The sequence below is a fragment of the Atractosteus spatula genome, chromosome 13 (assembly GCF_055471065.1).
Source record: "Atractosteus spatula isolate fAtrSpa1 chromosome 13, fAtrSpa1.hap1, whole genome shotgun sequence".
NCBI classification, from domain to species: domain Eukaryota; kingdom Metazoa; phylum Chordata; class Actinopteri; order Semionotiformes; family Lepisosteidae; genus Atractosteus; species Atractosteus spatula.
This window is the reverse complement of record NC_142718.1, coordinates 82,547-99,291: the sequence shown is the minus strand read 5'-3', so window position 1 is coordinate 99,291 and position 16,745 is coordinate 82,547. Positions and strand designations below refer to the sequence as shown.

The 16,745-nt window shown below is 56.7% G+C and overlaps 2 protein-coding genes and 2 non-coding genes across 5 annotated transcripts; all 4 read right to left on the bottom strand.

The window, feature by feature from the left end:
- Window positions 1-112: 112 nt before the first annotated feature.
- On the bottom strand, window positions 113-5,773 carry LOC148821443 (uncharacterized). The gene is made up of 4 exons (XM_088930826.1): window positions 5,490-5,773; window positions 2,352-3,497; window positions 2,047-2,106; window positions 113-1,593 (listed from the first exon to the last, which is right to left on the bottom strand). The coding sequence occupies exons 1-4, from the start codon at window positions 5,509-5,511 to the stop codon at window positions 620-622; spliced, it is 2,202 nt and encodes a 733-aa protein (XP_088786952.1). The 5' UTR covers window positions 5,512-5,773; the 3' UTR covers window positions 113-619.
- Window positions 5,774-8,964: 3,191 nt separating this feature from the next.
- On the bottom strand, window positions 8,965-14,047 carry rpsa (ribosomal protein SA). 2 transcript variants are annotated; one of them, XM_088930804.1, is made up of 8 exons: window positions 13,959-14,047; window positions 11,663-11,832; window positions 11,462-11,580; window positions 10,425-10,670; window positions 9,915-10,043; window positions 9,547-9,706; window positions 9,421-9,465; window positions 8,965-9,124 (listed from the first exon to the last, which is right to left on the bottom strand). In XM_088930804.1, the coding sequence occupies exons 2-8, from the start codon at window positions 11,793-11,795 to the stop codon at window positions 9,030-9,032; spliced, it is 927 nt and encodes a 308-aa protein (XP_088786930.1). In that variant the 5' UTR covers window positions 11,796-11,832; window positions 13,959-14,047; the 3' UTR covers window positions 8,965-9,029. The 2 variants fall into 2 exon arrangements, with proteins under 2 accessions (XP_088786930.1, XP_088786929.1); XM_088930803.1 differs by having other exon boundaries at window positions 9,421-9,706.
- On the bottom strand, window positions 11,147-11,285 carry LOC148821442 (small nucleolar RNA SNORA62/SNORA6 family). The gene has a single exon (XR_016094086.1). It is a non-coding gene; the product is annotated as a small nucleolar RNA SNORA62/SNORA6 family (small nucleolar RNA).
- Window positions 12,251-12,389, bottom strand: LOC148821441 (small nucleolar RNA SNORA62/SNORA6 family). Its single transcript, XR_016094085.1, has one exon. It is a non-coding gene; the product is annotated as a small nucleolar RNA SNORA62/SNORA6 family (small nucleolar RNA).
- Window positions 14,048-16,745: the final 2,698 nt, after the last annotated feature.

Here is a 16,745-nt window from a genome sequence, read left to right as displayed (position 1 = left end):
CAGTGTGTCCACACCTCCTGACCCTGACCCTGGTGTGTCCCACGTGCATGAATGTCTCCACCCACCCTGAAGACGCAGCGCTGACCCAGGCCACAGCAGCAGGACGACAGGCCAGAGCTGGCAGCAGGTTTATTGTCACAGCAGTGCAGTTACAGACATGCCTGTGCAACAGCAGAGCCGCATGACTGCTCAGAGGCAGCTGGAAGAGTGTCCACGTACAGTTTACGCCTGCGACGCTGCCGGTGCCCCCTTGGCCACAACAGGAGAGGGGTGTCCTGCCAGCGTGAGGATCAGGTTGCCCCTCAAGTACAAGGTGGGGGTGAGGCAGCCTCCCTCCCCAGCTGATGTCTCGCTCGAAGGGCACAGAGTTCAGATAACATTAAATCCTCATGCCGCTGTACAGCTGGAGGTCACACCTGGAGTGGCCCTCTGGCTGGAGCACAGGTGTGGCCCTGCCTCGCTGGTGAGAAGAGGAGTTGCACGTTTGTCCCGGCGGTGTCCCAGCTATGAAAACCAGGACAGCCCCCGTCCTGTGGGAACGCTAAAGCACGGACAGGGCCTCGGGAATTCTGGGACAGCTCTCAGGGGCCAGTGGGGGGCCGGGGACTGTGGGGGCCCCTCACTGCTGCACTGTGTACTTCCTCTTTCCCACCTCTGTCAGCAGTGAGCCCACTGTGGCGCCGACCGCGGCCCCCAGCGGCCCCCCCACCAGCACCCCCAGCACGCCGCCCAGCACCGCCGCCCCGGTCGTCAGGGTGGGCAGCCGCCTCAGCAGGTCCCGCAGGGCGCGGCTCCACCGGGAGCTGGGCGGGGCCGCGGGCAGGCGGGGGGCGGGGCCGACGCCCAGGTCAAACTGGCACTGCTCTGCCTCCTCCCTGGCCCCGCCCTCCGGGCCCGCCCCCGGCCCCGCCCGGATCTCCTCCTGCCGCCGCCGCAGCCTGGCCTCGGCCTCCTGGAACAGCCGCCCGGCGAAGAACCTGCCGCCGTTCTCGCGCACCATCTGCTCCACCTTCTCCAGCAGCTCGCCCGCGCCGGGCCCGGGCCCGAGCACGTGGTACCGGTCCTCGCAGCGCTCCACCAGCTCCTGCAGGTCCGCGCGGCCCGCGCTCAGCACGTAGTCCTCCACAGCCAGCCCCGCCCGCAGCCGCTCGGCGTGCGTGAAGAGCACGATGGCGTGCTGCGTGACGCCGGGCCCGAAGACGCCGGCGAGGGCGTCGAGCGCCTGCAGCTCGGCCGCGGCCGGCTCGCTCACGGGCACGCACAGCAGCAGCGCGTGGGGCCCCGGCGCCGCCAGCGTGGCGCAGCGCGTCACCTGCTCTGGCGACAGCTCTGCCAGGAAGCCGTCCGGCGTGGCGATCACCGCCAGCTTCCTCCCCGCCGCCACGCCCCTCCGCTTCTCGCACTGCAGCGTGCCGCCCGCGCCGCCCAGCTCCTCTTGGCCCAGGAGGGCGCTGGCCGCGGCGCCTGCGCCTGCGCCGGCCCGGCCCAGCAGCACCAGCCGCAGCTCGGCGGGGTCGGGTGCGTCCAGGAGGGGCGAGGAGGAGGAGGGAGCAGGGCTGCAGTCTGCGCTCGCTGAGAAGAATCTCTCCCACACTGCCAGGATCAGAGAGAAACAAGGGCCATCAGGCAGAGCAATGACACGCACGCACGCACGCACGTTAAATTAGTAAAAACGACATTGACCAACTGAAACAGCTAAAATAAACAGCATGATTCCGGTCTGCCCTCTCTCTCTTTGCCCCAGTGCAATGACACCTGACAGGGCGATAAAGCTGTCACTCGCTGTGGCTGACGGACCCTGGAGCGCTCAGTACAGAAACGAGACCCGGCTGAGGGCTGGGGAGGCTCGCTCACGAGGTGCTGAGAGGGGATAATATCCGGCTCGTGATCACAGGCGGTTGCACTGTGGGAGGACTGAATTGTGAAGAAGCGAATTCATGGATGTTGCATTCGCAGATGTCGAGACTCTGCTGCTCGAGACCCAGTCATTTTCCCCTGGGGGGAGTTCGTCTGCTGGATTGTTCAACCACACAGAGACCTACTTACATCTCTGTATGAAGCCCTTGTTGGGACTATTGTCCGCCAGCTGTGCCTGGAGAGCACCATCTACAGGAGAAAAGACAGAGATAAATACACACACCTGCTGCACGCCGACACACTGCACTGAGAGGGAGGTCAATACACACTCCTACTGTCTAGTAATCACAATTCTGTATCACTCTCAGTATATCCTAGAGAGACATTTTGATCCTGATCATTATTTTTGATTAAAAGGACGTCTCTGTGCTGCAGCAGTGATGTTCATGCCTCTGTGACCAGGCAGCTGCTCACTGCTGCCTCCTTGTGCTCACCTGGGGCGTCTGCGCCCTGCAGCTCCGCAGCCTCCTGCCCCTCCCCCTGCTGTGGCGCCTCCAGCCCCAGCGCAGCCTGGGAGGAGCTCAGTGCGTGCAGGAGCCCCTGAGTCCGCCCTTCCTCGCTCTTCCTGCTCTCCTCCTCCATCGTCTTCCTCCTCTCCTGCTCCTCCATCATCTGCCTCTTCTGCTGCTCCACCATCATCTTCCTCTCCTCCTTCAGCACCTTCCTCCTATCCATTTCCTCCTTCATCCTCCTCCTCTCCTCTTCCTCCTTCTTCCTCCTTGCCTCTTTCATCTTCCTTGCCTCCTCCTCCATCCTCTTCCTCTCTTGCTCTTCCATTCTCCGCCGCCCCTCCTCCTCCTCACTCCTCTCTTGCTCTCTCCCCTGCTGGCTCCTCTCGCTCAGCTCCCGCCCGCGGCCTCGCGGCGCCTCCAGTGGCGCCCCCTGCTGGCTCCTCTCGATCAGCTCCTGCCCGTGGACTTGCAGCCCCTCTTGTGGCGCCCCCTGCAGGGCGCCGCGTGTGTAGCAGCCGCCGTTCTCCCTCACCATCTCCTCCACCTTCTCCAGCAGCTGGCGCACCTGCGCGCGGTCGGCGGGGCAGCGGTTGTTGAGCACGTGGCAGCGCCCGCCGCACTGCGCCAGCACCTCCCTCAGCCCGGGGCCCGCGGTCAGGAGGTGGTCGTCCACGCTGGCGCCGCCCAGGTAGTCGCCGCAGGTGAAGAGCAGCAGCCCATGCCGGGCCAGCGCCGCCTCCCCGAACATGTGGCAGATCTCCCGAGCCGCCTGCAGATCCAGCTCGGAGAACTGGCCCACCGGGACGACGAGCAGGAAGGCGTGAGGCCCAGGGGCGCAGAGGGCCAGGGCGCGCTCTGTCTCCTGCCGCACCCCCTCCTCCAGCTGGCCCTGGCGCCACAGCCAGCGGGGCCCCACGACCACAGACAGGCGCCGCCCCTCCGCCGTGCCCTGGCGCCACACGCACTGCAGCCCGCTGCGCTGGGGCGCGGCCACCTCACTGCGCCACAGCAGAGTGTCACCCGACAGAGTCTTCCCAGAGCCGATGGTGCCCAACAAGACCAGCCGCAGCTCAGGGGCATCAAGGAGGGCATCATTCCCCTCTTCATCACCACTGCCAGTTGCCCATTCTGCCAGAGAGACAGAGGGGTTAATACACACACTCCTCCTGCACACTACTGTACACTGACACTGCACTGAGAGAGAGAGAGAGGGGTTAATACACACACTCCTCCTGCACACTACTGTACACTGACACTGCACTGAGAGAGAGAGGGGTTAATACACACACTCCTCCTGCACACTACTGTACACTGACACTGCACTGAGAGAGAGAGGGGTTAATACACACACTCCTCCTGCACACTACTGTACACTGACACTGCACTGAGAGAGAGAGGGGCTAATACACACACTCCTCCTGCACACTACTGTACACTGACACTGCACTGAGAGAGGGGTTAATACACACACTCCTCCTGCACACTACTGTACACTGACACTGCACTGAGAGAGAGAGGGGTTAATACACACACTCCTCCTGCACACTACTGTACACTGACACTGCACTGAGAGAGAGAGGGGTTAATACACACACTCCTCCTGCACACTACTGTACACTGACACTGCACTGAGAGAGAGAGGGGTTAATACACACACTCCTCCTGCACACTACTGTACACTGACACTGCACTGAGAGAGAGAGGGGTTAATACACACACTCCTCCTGCACACTACTGTACACTGACACTGCACTGAGAGAGAGGGGTTAATACACACACTCCTCCTGCACACTACTGTACACTGACACTGCACTGAGAGAGAGAGAGAGGGGTTAATACACACACTCCTCCTGCACACTACTGTACACTGACACTGCACTGAGAGAGAGAGGGGTTAATACACACACTCCTCCTGCACACTACTGTACACTGACACTGCACTGAGAGAGAGAGGGGTTAATACACACACTCCTCCTGCACACTACTGTACACTGACACTGCACTGAGAGAGAGGGGTTAATACACACACTCCTCCTGCACACTACTGTACACTGACACTGCACTGAGAGAGAGAGGGGTTAATACACACACTCCTCCTGCACACTACTGTACACTGACACTGCACTGAGAGGGGTTAATACACACACTCCTCCTGCACACTACTGCACACTGACACTGCACTGAGAGAGAGAGAGGGGTTAATACACACACTCCTCCTGCACACTGACACTGCACTGAGAGAGAGAGGGGTTAATACACACACTCCTCCTGCACGCTACTGTACACTGACACTGCCCTGAGAGAGAGAGGGGTTAATACACACACTCCTCCTGCACACTACTGTACACTGACACTGCACTGAGAGAGAGAGGGGTTAATACACACACTCCTCCTGCACACTACTGTAAACCGAGACTGAAGGAACCGCAGATGAGACCAGACAGACATGATTATCCAGATTGTCAGCCCTGCCTGAGGCATCAGCTGTCCGGAAGGTGATTTACTGAAAAACAACCCGTGTTCTCGAAAGTAGAAACTAATACCAAACAACACAATCGGAAACAACCACAAACACAGCATTCCTGAATCCCAGACTGTCGTCTCTTTGTGATAGGCGGGACAGTAATGAACCTACCCGAACTCATCTCTCTGTGAGAGACTACACTGTAACGAAATCGAAAGTTTTAATTTGATCATTTGAAGAAGAAACATCCGATCGCCCAAACAACCTGTAGTTTTCTGACCCAAATACCTGCTATGTTCCGACCCAAACAGCCTGTAGTGTTCTGCCTGAACAGCCGGCTGTGTTCTGACCCAAACAGCCTGTAGTGTTCTGCCTGAACAGCCGGCTGTGTTCTCAACACCCTGTCCTGCACAGTAGCAGCAGCTCATCAGAGCGAATGCGGACCCACGACTGGCGAACAGGCGGTTTCCCGGTCAGAGGAGTCGAGTTTCTTTCTTCCCGGTTCAGTTCGTGAGCAGAAGAAGCCGGACTAGCAGGAAGGCGGTTAGTCTCGGATACAGCGCCTTGCTTTCCCCGGAGAAACACTGGCAACCCCACCCCTGTGTCTGCTGCCGGGACGAACTCAGCTACAGGAGCACAGGCCACCGGCCACTCACCGGGAGCGCGACCGCTGGACATCGCGACAGGTCGGCAGCACTGTCCTCGCCGTCTGTCCGCCGCGCTCGGCGCTCGCCTCTTGTCCTCGCTGCGTGTGCGTGGGTGTGTCCCGCACCCTCCTCCTCCCGTCACTCACTCGGCTGTGCACCCGGGCGCGCCCACTCGGGTCCACGCCTCAGGGCCGGGCTCGCAGGGAATCTGCGGTATTCCTCGCTGCACGAGCCGCGGGCGGGGGACATACCTGCGCCAGGTGCGCAGCTCGCGAGCGGGGGGGCAGGCGCAGCAATGCGGACACGCTCAGTCTTCACACTGGTCGACAAACTTAACACTCGTTTCAAATTAGATCATCAGCTTGTCACGTGGATCATGAGTCTTCTGATAAAGAGTGTGTTAATTACTGGGCTGGCATCTGTCCCTGCTTGTACTTCAGCTGGCTCACCGCTAGGCCGCGCTCTTTCTCCCCTCCTCTTTTTCATCATGGTATCGCCCTGACGATGGGGTACTAGTCGCTCCCCTCTCAAGCCTGGAGAGGCACAGGGACCCGTCCTGCATGACTCTGTCAACAGCTGCGACACGTCTGACCTGGAGATGGCTGTGCAGGAAACAGAAGAAACGATTGTGTGTTTAAAAGGACGAAGCAATATCACTCCCTCGGGAATCCACGCCGAGCCTGTTGGAACAGTCCGCAGTTACAGCTCCCTGGGCTGAGAGCGTGATGTTACTGTGTAGGAATCCCAGCAGCGCCTGAGACAACCAAGTTCATTCAGAGTCCAGAACAGAATTCTTCTTGAAAGTATCCAGACCTTTTCCTTTATCTCCCAGTTAAGATGAGAGTGTTGTGGGGCTCAGCTGTAAAATCACTGGGGAGCCCCCAGCAGACCCTGAGGGTGACCTGTGTCATCACTGAAGACCCGTCTCTCCCCTCAGTCTTCCACAGCACGAGACACACAGAGGAGCAGCGGCCTGTCTCTCCTGGACAGTTTGTCAGATAGTAAGACTGTATTGTCCCCTGAGGGAAATGTTTATGGACACACAGCACTCCTGTACATTTAAATAGAATGCAAACAAAAAAAAGAAGAAAAACCATTGCACATCACGCTATTGCACATATAGCACATACCAACATGTAACACTTATAACACATCACACTCAAGTGGGTTGTAAGAGTCAAAATTGTATCTTGACATTTGAGTTGACAGCTTCAATGGATAGTGGAACAGAGGAATGTTTGTATCTGTATACTTGTATACTCTCTATACTTGTATCTGTATACTCTGTATACTTCCTTAAAAAGCTGATTATTTGGTGGTATAGGACAGCCCTTACGATGCACAGGCACTGTTACCTTCATGGATCTTTGGCTGTTTTCATTTTCTCGGAAATGTGATCCCAAGTTTTTACAGTTGTTTGTGGAATGTATCTGCCCCTGGGGATAAGGAGGTGTTTGGAATGGATCTGAGTCAGCAGCCTGGGAGAACCCGTTGCGCTAGTCCTGGTTAGCCAGGCTTGAGCGTCTTGCGCGCCGCCCTCGAGCCGTCCACCGCCTGGGAAATCTGGGAAATAACGTCTTGCCGCCTCTCGGCGTGAGACGCGAAGCCTGTGGTCCCATCCGCGCAGGTAGGCAGAGAGGCAGGTGTTCTCTGACACGAGCAGACGACACAGCCAGATCTGCGCAAGCACTGTCCCTACCACCAGAACTGTGGAAGTAGTTACCAGTGATTAAGCTTGGATGCCTGAGGGTTTAAAGTGTCTTTGAGTGAAAAGTCACTTTTCTAAAGGGCGAAGCTGTGGCTGCTAGCAGAAAGACTAGGAGTGGAGGTCACAAATGAGGAAGAAAAGAGGGATTTTTAAGGAGAATAGTTTCTGTGCAGGAACTCCTAACCAAGCGTGGGACGGTCTGACAGTGTGGATTTTAGAGATGTCATGAATTAATGGGGTGCATGTCTACAGCTGAAGCCACACGAGGCCTCTGACCCGGATGGTTTGCAGGGGAAGGCGCTCATCTAGGGCAGCTCCAACAGTTCTCGACCCACTGCTGGATTCTTGGATTGGTCCAACTATATGGAAAGTCTCCACTGTTACAGCTATACCCAGAAAACCTGAGGCAAGGCAATGTGACCTTCGACCTTTGCTAAGCACACAGAGAGGGTTATTTAAAAAATATCCCTGGATTGCAGAACATCTGGATTCCTTGACAATTGCTTAGAAAGAACACAGGGACTGAAGATGTAGTGTTTTCAGTGAATTTAGTAGCTAGTTGGCAACAGGCAAAGTCATGTGTTTTGTTACTTTTACTGTGTTCCATCTATACCAATGAAATGAAAAGGCAGGGAAATTCTGTTAATCTATGGAAGATCGCAGGTGATCTGGCCCTGGTAGGACTGTTCACTGGGATGATAGAGAGGGCTGATGATTTACTCTGAAGAGAAGAAAACTGGAAATGTGTTGTCAGTCAAGCATGCTTCATATTAACGCATGATATGTACAAAGAACTGGCTCCTTACTACTGAACACTGGCTACAGTAATACATAAGCATTTAAACCTCTCTGCCCTGTTATCCTCCTGTGGAGATTGGAAATTGTTTCGGATAGGAACAGGAATAGATGAACATTTGAACTTTAGAGAATATCAACTGTATTTTTAAGGCGAGTCAGCGCATGTTGTTGTTGATCAGGAAGCTGAAAGTGTTTGGAGCAAGTCAGTTTAAAAGGGTTTACAGGATCAGAGTGCTATATTAGCCTGAGCATTAAGAGTAAAGGGAAATGGGCCAGGATTGTCAATCCTGCTGGTGAAATAACTGGTCAGCCTCAGAGACAGCTGAAAGAGCTGCATTATACTGAAGTTCAAACGAAAGCTCAGCTGATAGCTGACAACTCCCCCCCTCAGTCCCACTGCCAGCTGCTGCCAGTTCAGAAAGCCTGAGGCCAAGAAACATGTCTGCAAGAAACCCTTTGCTCTCAGTGCAGTCATGGTGTTAATCAGATTGCTGCACACAGGAGCATTTATGTGTAATGTGCACCAGGCAAGATTTTCTGCACGTCTAGAACTTTTTCTTGGTTTAATGCATCTTTTTGCTGCTTCATATGTCAATGCTTAAGAAACATTGACCCTTTTGGATGGACAAAGTTATATCTTATCCTCCCACTTTCATGAAGGCTGCATGGGGGGGATTCATCTACCAGCAGACACCTCTAGTCTGTCCAATGAGTCTCGGCACCTCTCAGAACAGCCTCCACTGTGTCAACCCGCAGAAACCCCTCCAGGTCGAGCTGCTCTTCAGAGACACTTGGAACACTGGAGCCCTTGGAGACGGCAGTTTCACCCCCAGAATTCATACCGCTGGGCTTGAGCGCAGCGTCACTGTGGTGGCGACCTGTATAGCGCCAGAGCCACAGCCCTGTGGAAAGGGGCTCTAACTGCACCCAAGGCTGCTGTGATGTAACCCCACTACAGACAGACCAGACAGGACAGGCTTTGTAAGAAACAGCAAACTTTATTGAGTTTGCCGAGAAAAAACTGCTGCTGCGACAGGTGGCACTCAGGACCAATCAGCGGTGGCGCCGCCCCAGTCAGACGCCTGGGCAGTGGGGGCAGCTGACCAGTCCTCCGTGGCCGGCTGGGCACTCCAGTCCTCTGCAAACCAGCGGAAGGAGGGAAGGAGTTAGAACTGAGGGTAGAAACATCAAGTACCTCCGCATATACCTGGACAACCAAGACAGTGCCCCTCCAGGACCAGGACTGGACGGCCCACAGACACACTGACCCTCCAGGACCAGGACTGGACAGCCCACAGACACACTGACCCTCCAGGACCAGGACTGGACGGCCCACAGACACACTGACCCTCCAGGACCAGGACTGGACGGCCCACAGACACCGGCTGTTTTAGGGGGCTCCCTCTGTATGGGACGCGACCCAAGATATCTCACCTGCAAACACCTCAGTGGCTCCAGGCTCGCGCTTGACAGGGGGCCCTGAAAAACAGAGGAGGGGTGTTAGAGAGGGGCGCAGGGCTCCAGCGGTCAGCGTGGGGCTGCCCCGCGGTGCGGACGTACCTGCAGGGAACTGCTGGATGGGCACAGAGGGCACCTGCACGCCCTCGGACCAGTCAGCCACCTCGGGCTGTGCGAAGTCGGTGACAGGCGCCGTCCACTCGCCCTGGAACTCCTCCTTGCCCACGGCCTTCTCTGCAGCGGCCTGCTCCTCCTTCTCGATCTGGGGCAGGGAGAGAGACACGCTTACAGCCCTGACAAACCCATGCCCTGGGGGGCCTATGCCCCCCCGCCCCCCCAGTGCCAGGACACTCCCAGAGGAGACGCAGGCCTCCCTCGGCCTACGTCCCGCTCCCCCACAAACCCCACACACACACACTCTGCAGCTCAGGTCGGCTCAGCCAGTTCTCGGCCCACAAACAGGCTCTCACCTCCTCCGGGTCCCGGTAGAAGTACAGGTCGGGCATCACCTCCCAGGCGTGCTCCCGGGAGATCGTCCCGCGCATGCGCAGCACCTCCCTGGCCAGCATCCACCACATCAGCCCCACGGAGTGAGGGCCCTGCGAGAGAGGACACGCCGCATCAGCCTGTGCTCTCACCTCGCTGGTGCTGCTGCACGACCGCGCCCCCGCGGCAGCAGGGGGCAGTGTGGCCAGGCCCATACCCATCTCGCCCCCCGGCCCACAGAGCAGAGGGAGGGGCGCAGAGACCCTGCGTTACTGTCGCACACAGCCTACACCCAGAGATCACCGGCCGTGGCCTCAGCTCCGGGCTCTAACAGGTGTGCATGGGAGCTCTCAGCCCGGGCCAGTAGGACGACTCGAGCGGCGCAGACGGCGGAGGACAGCCGGCAACGACGCCAGGGAAGGCGATGAGGTGCCCCAGGGGGCAGTACCTTGTTGTTACAGGGGATGGCGATGAGGGGCCCCAGGGGGCAGTACCTTGTTGTTACAGGGGATGGCGATGTCCACGTATCTCAGCGGTGAGTCGGTGTTGCAGAGCGCGATGGTGGGGATGTTGACGTAGGAGGCCTCGGTCAGCGGCTGGTGGTCAGCGCGGGGATCGGTCACGATCAGCAGCCGCGGCTCGCGGAATGCCGCCTGGATCTGGTTGGTGAAGGTGCCGGGAGTGAAGCGGCCGGCGAAGGTGGTGGCCCCGGTCGCGGAGGCGAACTTCAGCACCGCGCGCTGGCGACAGGCACAGAGAAGAGGGAGTGAGAGTCGCCCCGCGCGCCAGCGCCCCCAGCTGGCCTGAGAGAGGGGTTAATACACACACTCCTCCTGCACACTACTGTACACTGACACTGCACTGAGAGAGAGGGGTTAATACACACACTCCTCCTGCACACTACTGCACACTGACACTGCACTGAGAGAGAGGGGGGTTAATACACACACTCCTCCTGCACACTACTGTACACTGACACTGCACTGAGAGAGAGAGGGGTTAATACACACACCCCTCCTGCACACTACTGTACACGGACACTGCACTGAGAGAGAGGGGTTAATACACACACTCCTCCTGCACACTACTGTACACTGACACTGCACTGAGAGAGAGGGGTTAATATATTATTCTTTATTAAACCCGTTTTGAAAAGTACAGCTCCTTCCAAAATCTAGACAAATGTTTCTGACAATTAAAGTTAAAAGCCCCTGTGGGCTGTGGCTCAGGTCACTATCAAACCCCAGTCATGGGGCCACAGCCCTCATGGTGTTAGCGAAAACCTGGCTGCTTGCTCTCGCACACTTCCGACACCCACAGACCGACCTCGGCCCGGGGCTTTAACAGTGTGCACCCACTCCCACCCCACTCTGAGCCGGACCCCTTCAAGACTGATACAACCCACCCAGAGACTCTCAGCAGCATAACAGAACAGAGAGCTGCTGGGCCATTCCTCGGCTCTGAGGAAGACTCTCCAGGGGAGTGCAACAGGAGAGGAAGAGTCGGCTCTGGCCCGGAGCAGCACGCTCACCTGCCCCGTGTTTCTGGAGGAGATAACGCACACATCAGCGGGGTTTTCAATGGCCACGATGGCTCGGGCAGCCAGCAGCAGCTTCTCCCAGGTCTTTTTCAGGTTGATGATGTAAACACCTGGACAGGAACACAGAGCTCTTTACTGCTGGGCACTGGGGCCCCCTGTCCCCCCCACACCCCACACCTCCACCGTCCTCACCATCACTCTTCCTCTTGTAGACGTACTGCTCCATCTGGAAGTCCAGGTTAGTGCCGCCCAGGTGGGTCCCGGCAGCCAGGAACTTCAGCACATCCTCCTCCTTCATCTGCAGCACATCCAGACCTCCGGACATCGTGAGAGCTTCCCTTGGACAAGCAACGACGGGAAAGCTGCAGAAAACAAGAGAAGAGTTACACACTCCTCCTGCACACTATTGTACACTGACACTGCACTGAGAGAGAGGGGGTTAATACACACACTCCTCCTGCACACTACTGTACCCTGACACTGCACTGAGAGAGAGGGGCTAATACACACACTCCTCCTGCACACTACTGTACACTGACACTGCACTGAGAGAGAGAGAGGGGTTAATACACACACTCCTCCTGCACACTACTGTACACTGACACTGCACTGAGAGAGAGGGGGGTTAATACACACACTCCTCCTGCACACTACTGTACACTGACACTGCACTGAGAGAGAGGGGTTAATATTATTCTTTATTAAACCCGTTTTGAAAAGTACAGCTCCTTCCAAAATCTAGACAAATGTTTCTGACAATTAAAGTTAAAAGCCCCTGTGGGCTGTGGCTCAGGTCACTATCAAACCCCAGTCATGGGGCCACAGCCCTCATGGTGTTAGCGAAAACCTGGCCGCTTGCTCTCGCACACTTCCGACACCCACAGACCGACCTCGGCCCGGGGCTTTAACAGTGTGCACCCACTCCCACAAAAGTAAGAGGCCCATCAGCCTAACTAGACACCCTGGTAGTAAAACTGCTGCACATAGCCAGAGTCTGATTATAATCCCAGTGTACTAAACCAGCTCACAGTCCAGTCCGGAGAGTCTCAGACTGCTCTGTCAGTGGAGTCTGATTATAATCCCAGTGAATCACTAATCCAGCTCCCAGTACAGTCAGTCCAGTCCAGCCTGGAGAGTCTCAGACTGCTCTGTCAGTGTCAGTATAGTCCGATTATAATCCCAGTGAAGAACTAATCCAGCTCCCAGTCCAGTCCAGCCTGGAGAGTCTCAGACTGCTCTGTCAGTGTCAGTATAGTCTGATTATATCCCAGTGAAGAACTAATCCAGCTCCCAGTCCAGTCCAGCCTGGAGAGTCTCAGACTGCTCTGTCAGTGTCAGTGGAGTCTGATTATAATCCCAGTGAAGCACTAATCCAGCTCCCAGTCCAGCCAGTCCAGCCTGGAGAGTCTCAGACTGCTCTGGCAGTGGAGTCTGATTAAAATCCCAGTGAATTACTAAACCAGCTCACGGTCCAGCCAGGAGAGTCTCAGAAAGTTAATCAGACTGCCACTGACTAACAGAGCAGCGACCATGACTACCCACTGAAAATCAAACCTTTACTACCAGCTGGTGATCTTCAGCAAGAGACCCTCCAAAGCTCATGAGACACCTGCCTGCGCTCTGTTACCAACTCTCTGGCCACTCAGGGTCCAGATGTCCAGCAGAAACCAGGGGATCTGACTGGCCGCGTCTGTCAGCTGTGGAGTCCCGAGGCATAGCAATTGGGAAACACGCAGAACCACCGTGACTGGTCACTCTGAGGGGCTGGACAGGACTGGCTGAAGCTCCACGGACACGGCTTCTCACCCACGGAGCAGCGTTTCCACTGACACGATGCGGCCAGTGCTGATGTGAGGGGCTGGCGAGGGCTTCGCTTCTGTGGGTGTGTGCGCTCCCACGGAAACGACCCTGAACGTACACGCGTGTAAGACCGCAAGAACACAGCAGCCCCCGCCAAGGCAAGGACGAACCGCTGTTCGGGTGAAAAGCCGCCAGCAGCCCTCCCACTGCCACGCAGACACGCGGGACTGCAAGTCCCCCGGCGAGTCCTGATCTGCGGAGCCCGGGACTCAGGGGACCGGCCAGAGCTGCCTACCGCCCTTCTCCATCGCCGTCCGCACCGGCCCACCCCACGTCGCGAACACGTGGACACTAAGACGCATGGGCCAGCCACGGCAAACCCTGGCTGTGTCTGATCCAGTTTGGATCACCAACATTCGCAGGGCGAAGTCATCTTACACGTCCCAGTAAGCAGACGCGTGCCCATCGCCGCCCGACCAGACCGAAGGCCGATCCCCCGCCGGCCGGGCGGTCACGCCAGGCCCCGGCTTCAGGCCTGGAGTAGGTCGCCGCTCCAGCCGTGCTTTCCCCCGCCATTGCACCGGAAAACTCTGCTTTGGACTAACAAAGGACATCCCAAGGCCTACGTAACGGAGTCTTAAACAATTTTATGCCTTAAACTTGTAAAATATGCAAAAACACTACTCACCACGAGACAACGCCGTATGGAGATCTATTTCTCCAGGAAATAAAAGAGGCCGTGCAAAGGAAGTGACATCATTTTATACGTCAGATTCGACCAATCAGCGCCGAGATCCTACCAGACAGGCGCGATATGAAACTGAGGACTGAAGGGCTCCATCTTGGCTCTCGCTCTTCAGTTTCTGTAGAATTGAGGGAAGAAAACAGGAGGCAGAAAAGATGTTCTTGTCGTGACAACACAGTACAATAAAAAATAAACATACTAAGATTGAGCAAAAGCAAATGATTTAATGGAAAGAGCAAACAGAAATTACAATAAATATAGTGCGGTAAAAAATAAAAAAGTTAAAAAGACCGAATATATTGATGAAGCCGTGGGAGCCAAGATGGCGTCATTTCCCTGTGCGCTCAGAAACCGGGAGGAGGGTCTGTTGTTCAGCAGAGCTACCGCCAGGGGTCGCAAGCGCGTCGGCGCCGGGACCGTGGGGAGAGAGTCTGACACCCCGCAACACCAAACTCACCTTTTCTCTGCTGCTCTGCTACGTTCTTTGTTTCCAGTAGTTGCCATATTAGTTACGACAGGAAGTTCAGTTTATGGCCTCTTGTTGCCATGGAGAAATGCAAGAAACGGGCCCTGGTTATAACTTTATAGTAATGTTATAATAAACTTAATCCTGATTAGAATTCGCTGTTGTGTGGCTGAAATCTGTTCATCTAAACAACACTATTTAATCACTTGGCTCCCTCAGACTGTGACAGTCCGGTGCAGGGAGGCCTCGGCTGTGCTCCTCTCTCCCGGCTCCTGCCTGCTGCCCAGCCGAGCTGATCTATAGCTGTGGCCCCGGGAGACACTGGGAGACACTGGGATACCCGGGAGACACTGGGAGACACTGGGATACCTGGGGAGACACTGGGAGACACTGGGATACCCGGGAGACACTGGGAGACAGTGGGATACCCGGGAGACACTGGGAGACACTGGGATACCTGGGGAGACACTGGGAGACACTGGGAAACACTGGGATACCCGGGAGACACTGGGATACCTGGGGAGACACTGGGAGACACTGGGAAACACTGGGATACCTGGGGAGACACTGGGAGACACTGGGATACCTGGGAGACACTGGGAGAAAGTGGGATACCCGGGAGACACTGGGATACCCGGGAGACACTGGGAGACACTGGGAGAAAGTGGGATACCCGGGAGACACTGGGATACCTGGGGAGACACTGGGAGACACTGGGAAACACTGGGATACCTGGGGAGACACTGGGAGACACTGGGATACCCGGGAGACACTGGGAGACACTGGGAGACAGTGGGATACCCGGGAGACACTGGGATACCTGGGGAGACACTGGGAGACACTGGGAAACACTGGGATACCCGGGAGACACTGGGATACCTGGGGAGACACTGGGAGACACTGGGAAACACTGGGATACCTGGGGAGACACTGGGAGACACTGGGATACCCGGGAGACACTGGGAGACACTGGGATACCTGGGAGACACTGGGAGAAAGTGGGATACCCGGGAGACACTGGGAGACACTGGGAGAAAGTGGGATACCCGGGAGACACTGGGATACCTGGGGAGACACTGGGAGACACTGGGAAACACTGGGATACCCGGGAGACACTGGGAGACACTGGGATACCTGGGGAGACACTGGGAGACACTGGGAAACACTGGGATACCTGGGGAGACACTGGGAGACACTGGGAAACACTGGGACACCTGGGGAGACACTGGGATACCTGGGGAGACACTGGGAGACACTGGGAAACACTGGGAAACACTGGGATACCTGGGGAGACACTGGGAGACACTGGGATACCTGGGGAGACACTGGGAGACACTGGGAAACACTGGGATACCTGGGGAGACACTGGGAGACACTGGGATACCTGGGGAGACACTGGGAAACACTGGGAAACACTGGGATACCTGGAGACATGGGGAAACACTGGGATACCTGGGGAGACACTGGGAGACACTGGAAAACACTGGGATACCTGGAGAGACACTGGGAAACCCGGGAGACACTGGGATACCCTGGAGACACTGAGAGACACTGGGAAACACTGGGATACCTGGGGAGACACTGGGAGACACTGGGAAACCTGGGAGACACTGAGAGACACTGGGAGACACTGGGATACCCGGAGAGACACTAAGAAACACTGGGATACCCGGAGAGACACTGGGAGACCTGGAGAGACACTGGGAGACACTGGGATACCGGGGAGACACTGGGAAACACTGAGACACCAAGAAACACTGGGATACCCTGAGAAAGACTGGGAAACACTGGGATACCCGGAGAGACCTCACAGGTACAGTTCAGGGATTCAACAAGCCTCGAAACTGCGGTCAAGACGTCTCGTCACCCAGGCTGCTGTTCTCAGTGTTGGCCACTAGGCGTCGCTGTGGCAGCAGCGTAGCAGGCTGAGGAGTCGGCCCCCATATTCAGAAGCAGGCGGCGCCGTGCGAGCTGGCGGCCTGCAGAGGCTGATTCCTGAGCGGGTCGTGCCGTGCTGCCCTGGTGCACACGCTGTTCCGACAGCGCGACAGAGAGGCTGCCTGTAAACACGCTCATATCCTCTTCCTAAAATACACTCCAGGGACAGGAACTGCACCGGCTGACCTTCCTGGTATTGTGTTAACTTCTTAACTGCTGTCTGGGGCCTCTGGCTCTGAGGGTGAGGCAGGAGACTGTGAGGCAGGAGGGGAGAGAGACTGTGAGGCTGGAGGGCGGAGGCAGCGAGGCAGGAGCCAGACGCTCAG

Coding starts and splice junctions, on each gene's coding strand:
- LOC148821443 (XM_088930826.1), bottom strand. CDS start 5,511: ATGTCCAGCGGTCGCGCTCCCG. Junction 2,107..2,351: donor GCAGGGCGCAGACGCCCCAG/GTGAGCACAAGG, acceptor TTTCTCCTGTAG/ATGGTGCTCTCCAGGCACAG. Junction 1,594..2,046: donor CAAGGGCTTCATACAGAGAT/GTAAGTAGGTCT, acceptor TGATCCTGGCAG/TGTGGGAGAGATTCTTCTCA.
- rpsa (XM_088930803.1), bottom strand. CDS start 11,795: ATGTCCGGAGGTCTGGATGTGCTGCAGATGAAGGAGGAGGATGTGCTG. Junction 11,581..11,662: donor CTACAAGAGGAAGAGTGATG/GTGAGGACGGTG, acceptor GTTCCTGTCCAG/GTGTTTACATCATCAACCTG. Junction 10,671..11,461: donor CCTCCAGAAACACGGGGCAG/GTGAGCGTGCTG, acceptor GCCTGTCGCCAG/CGCGCGGTGCTGAAGTTCGC.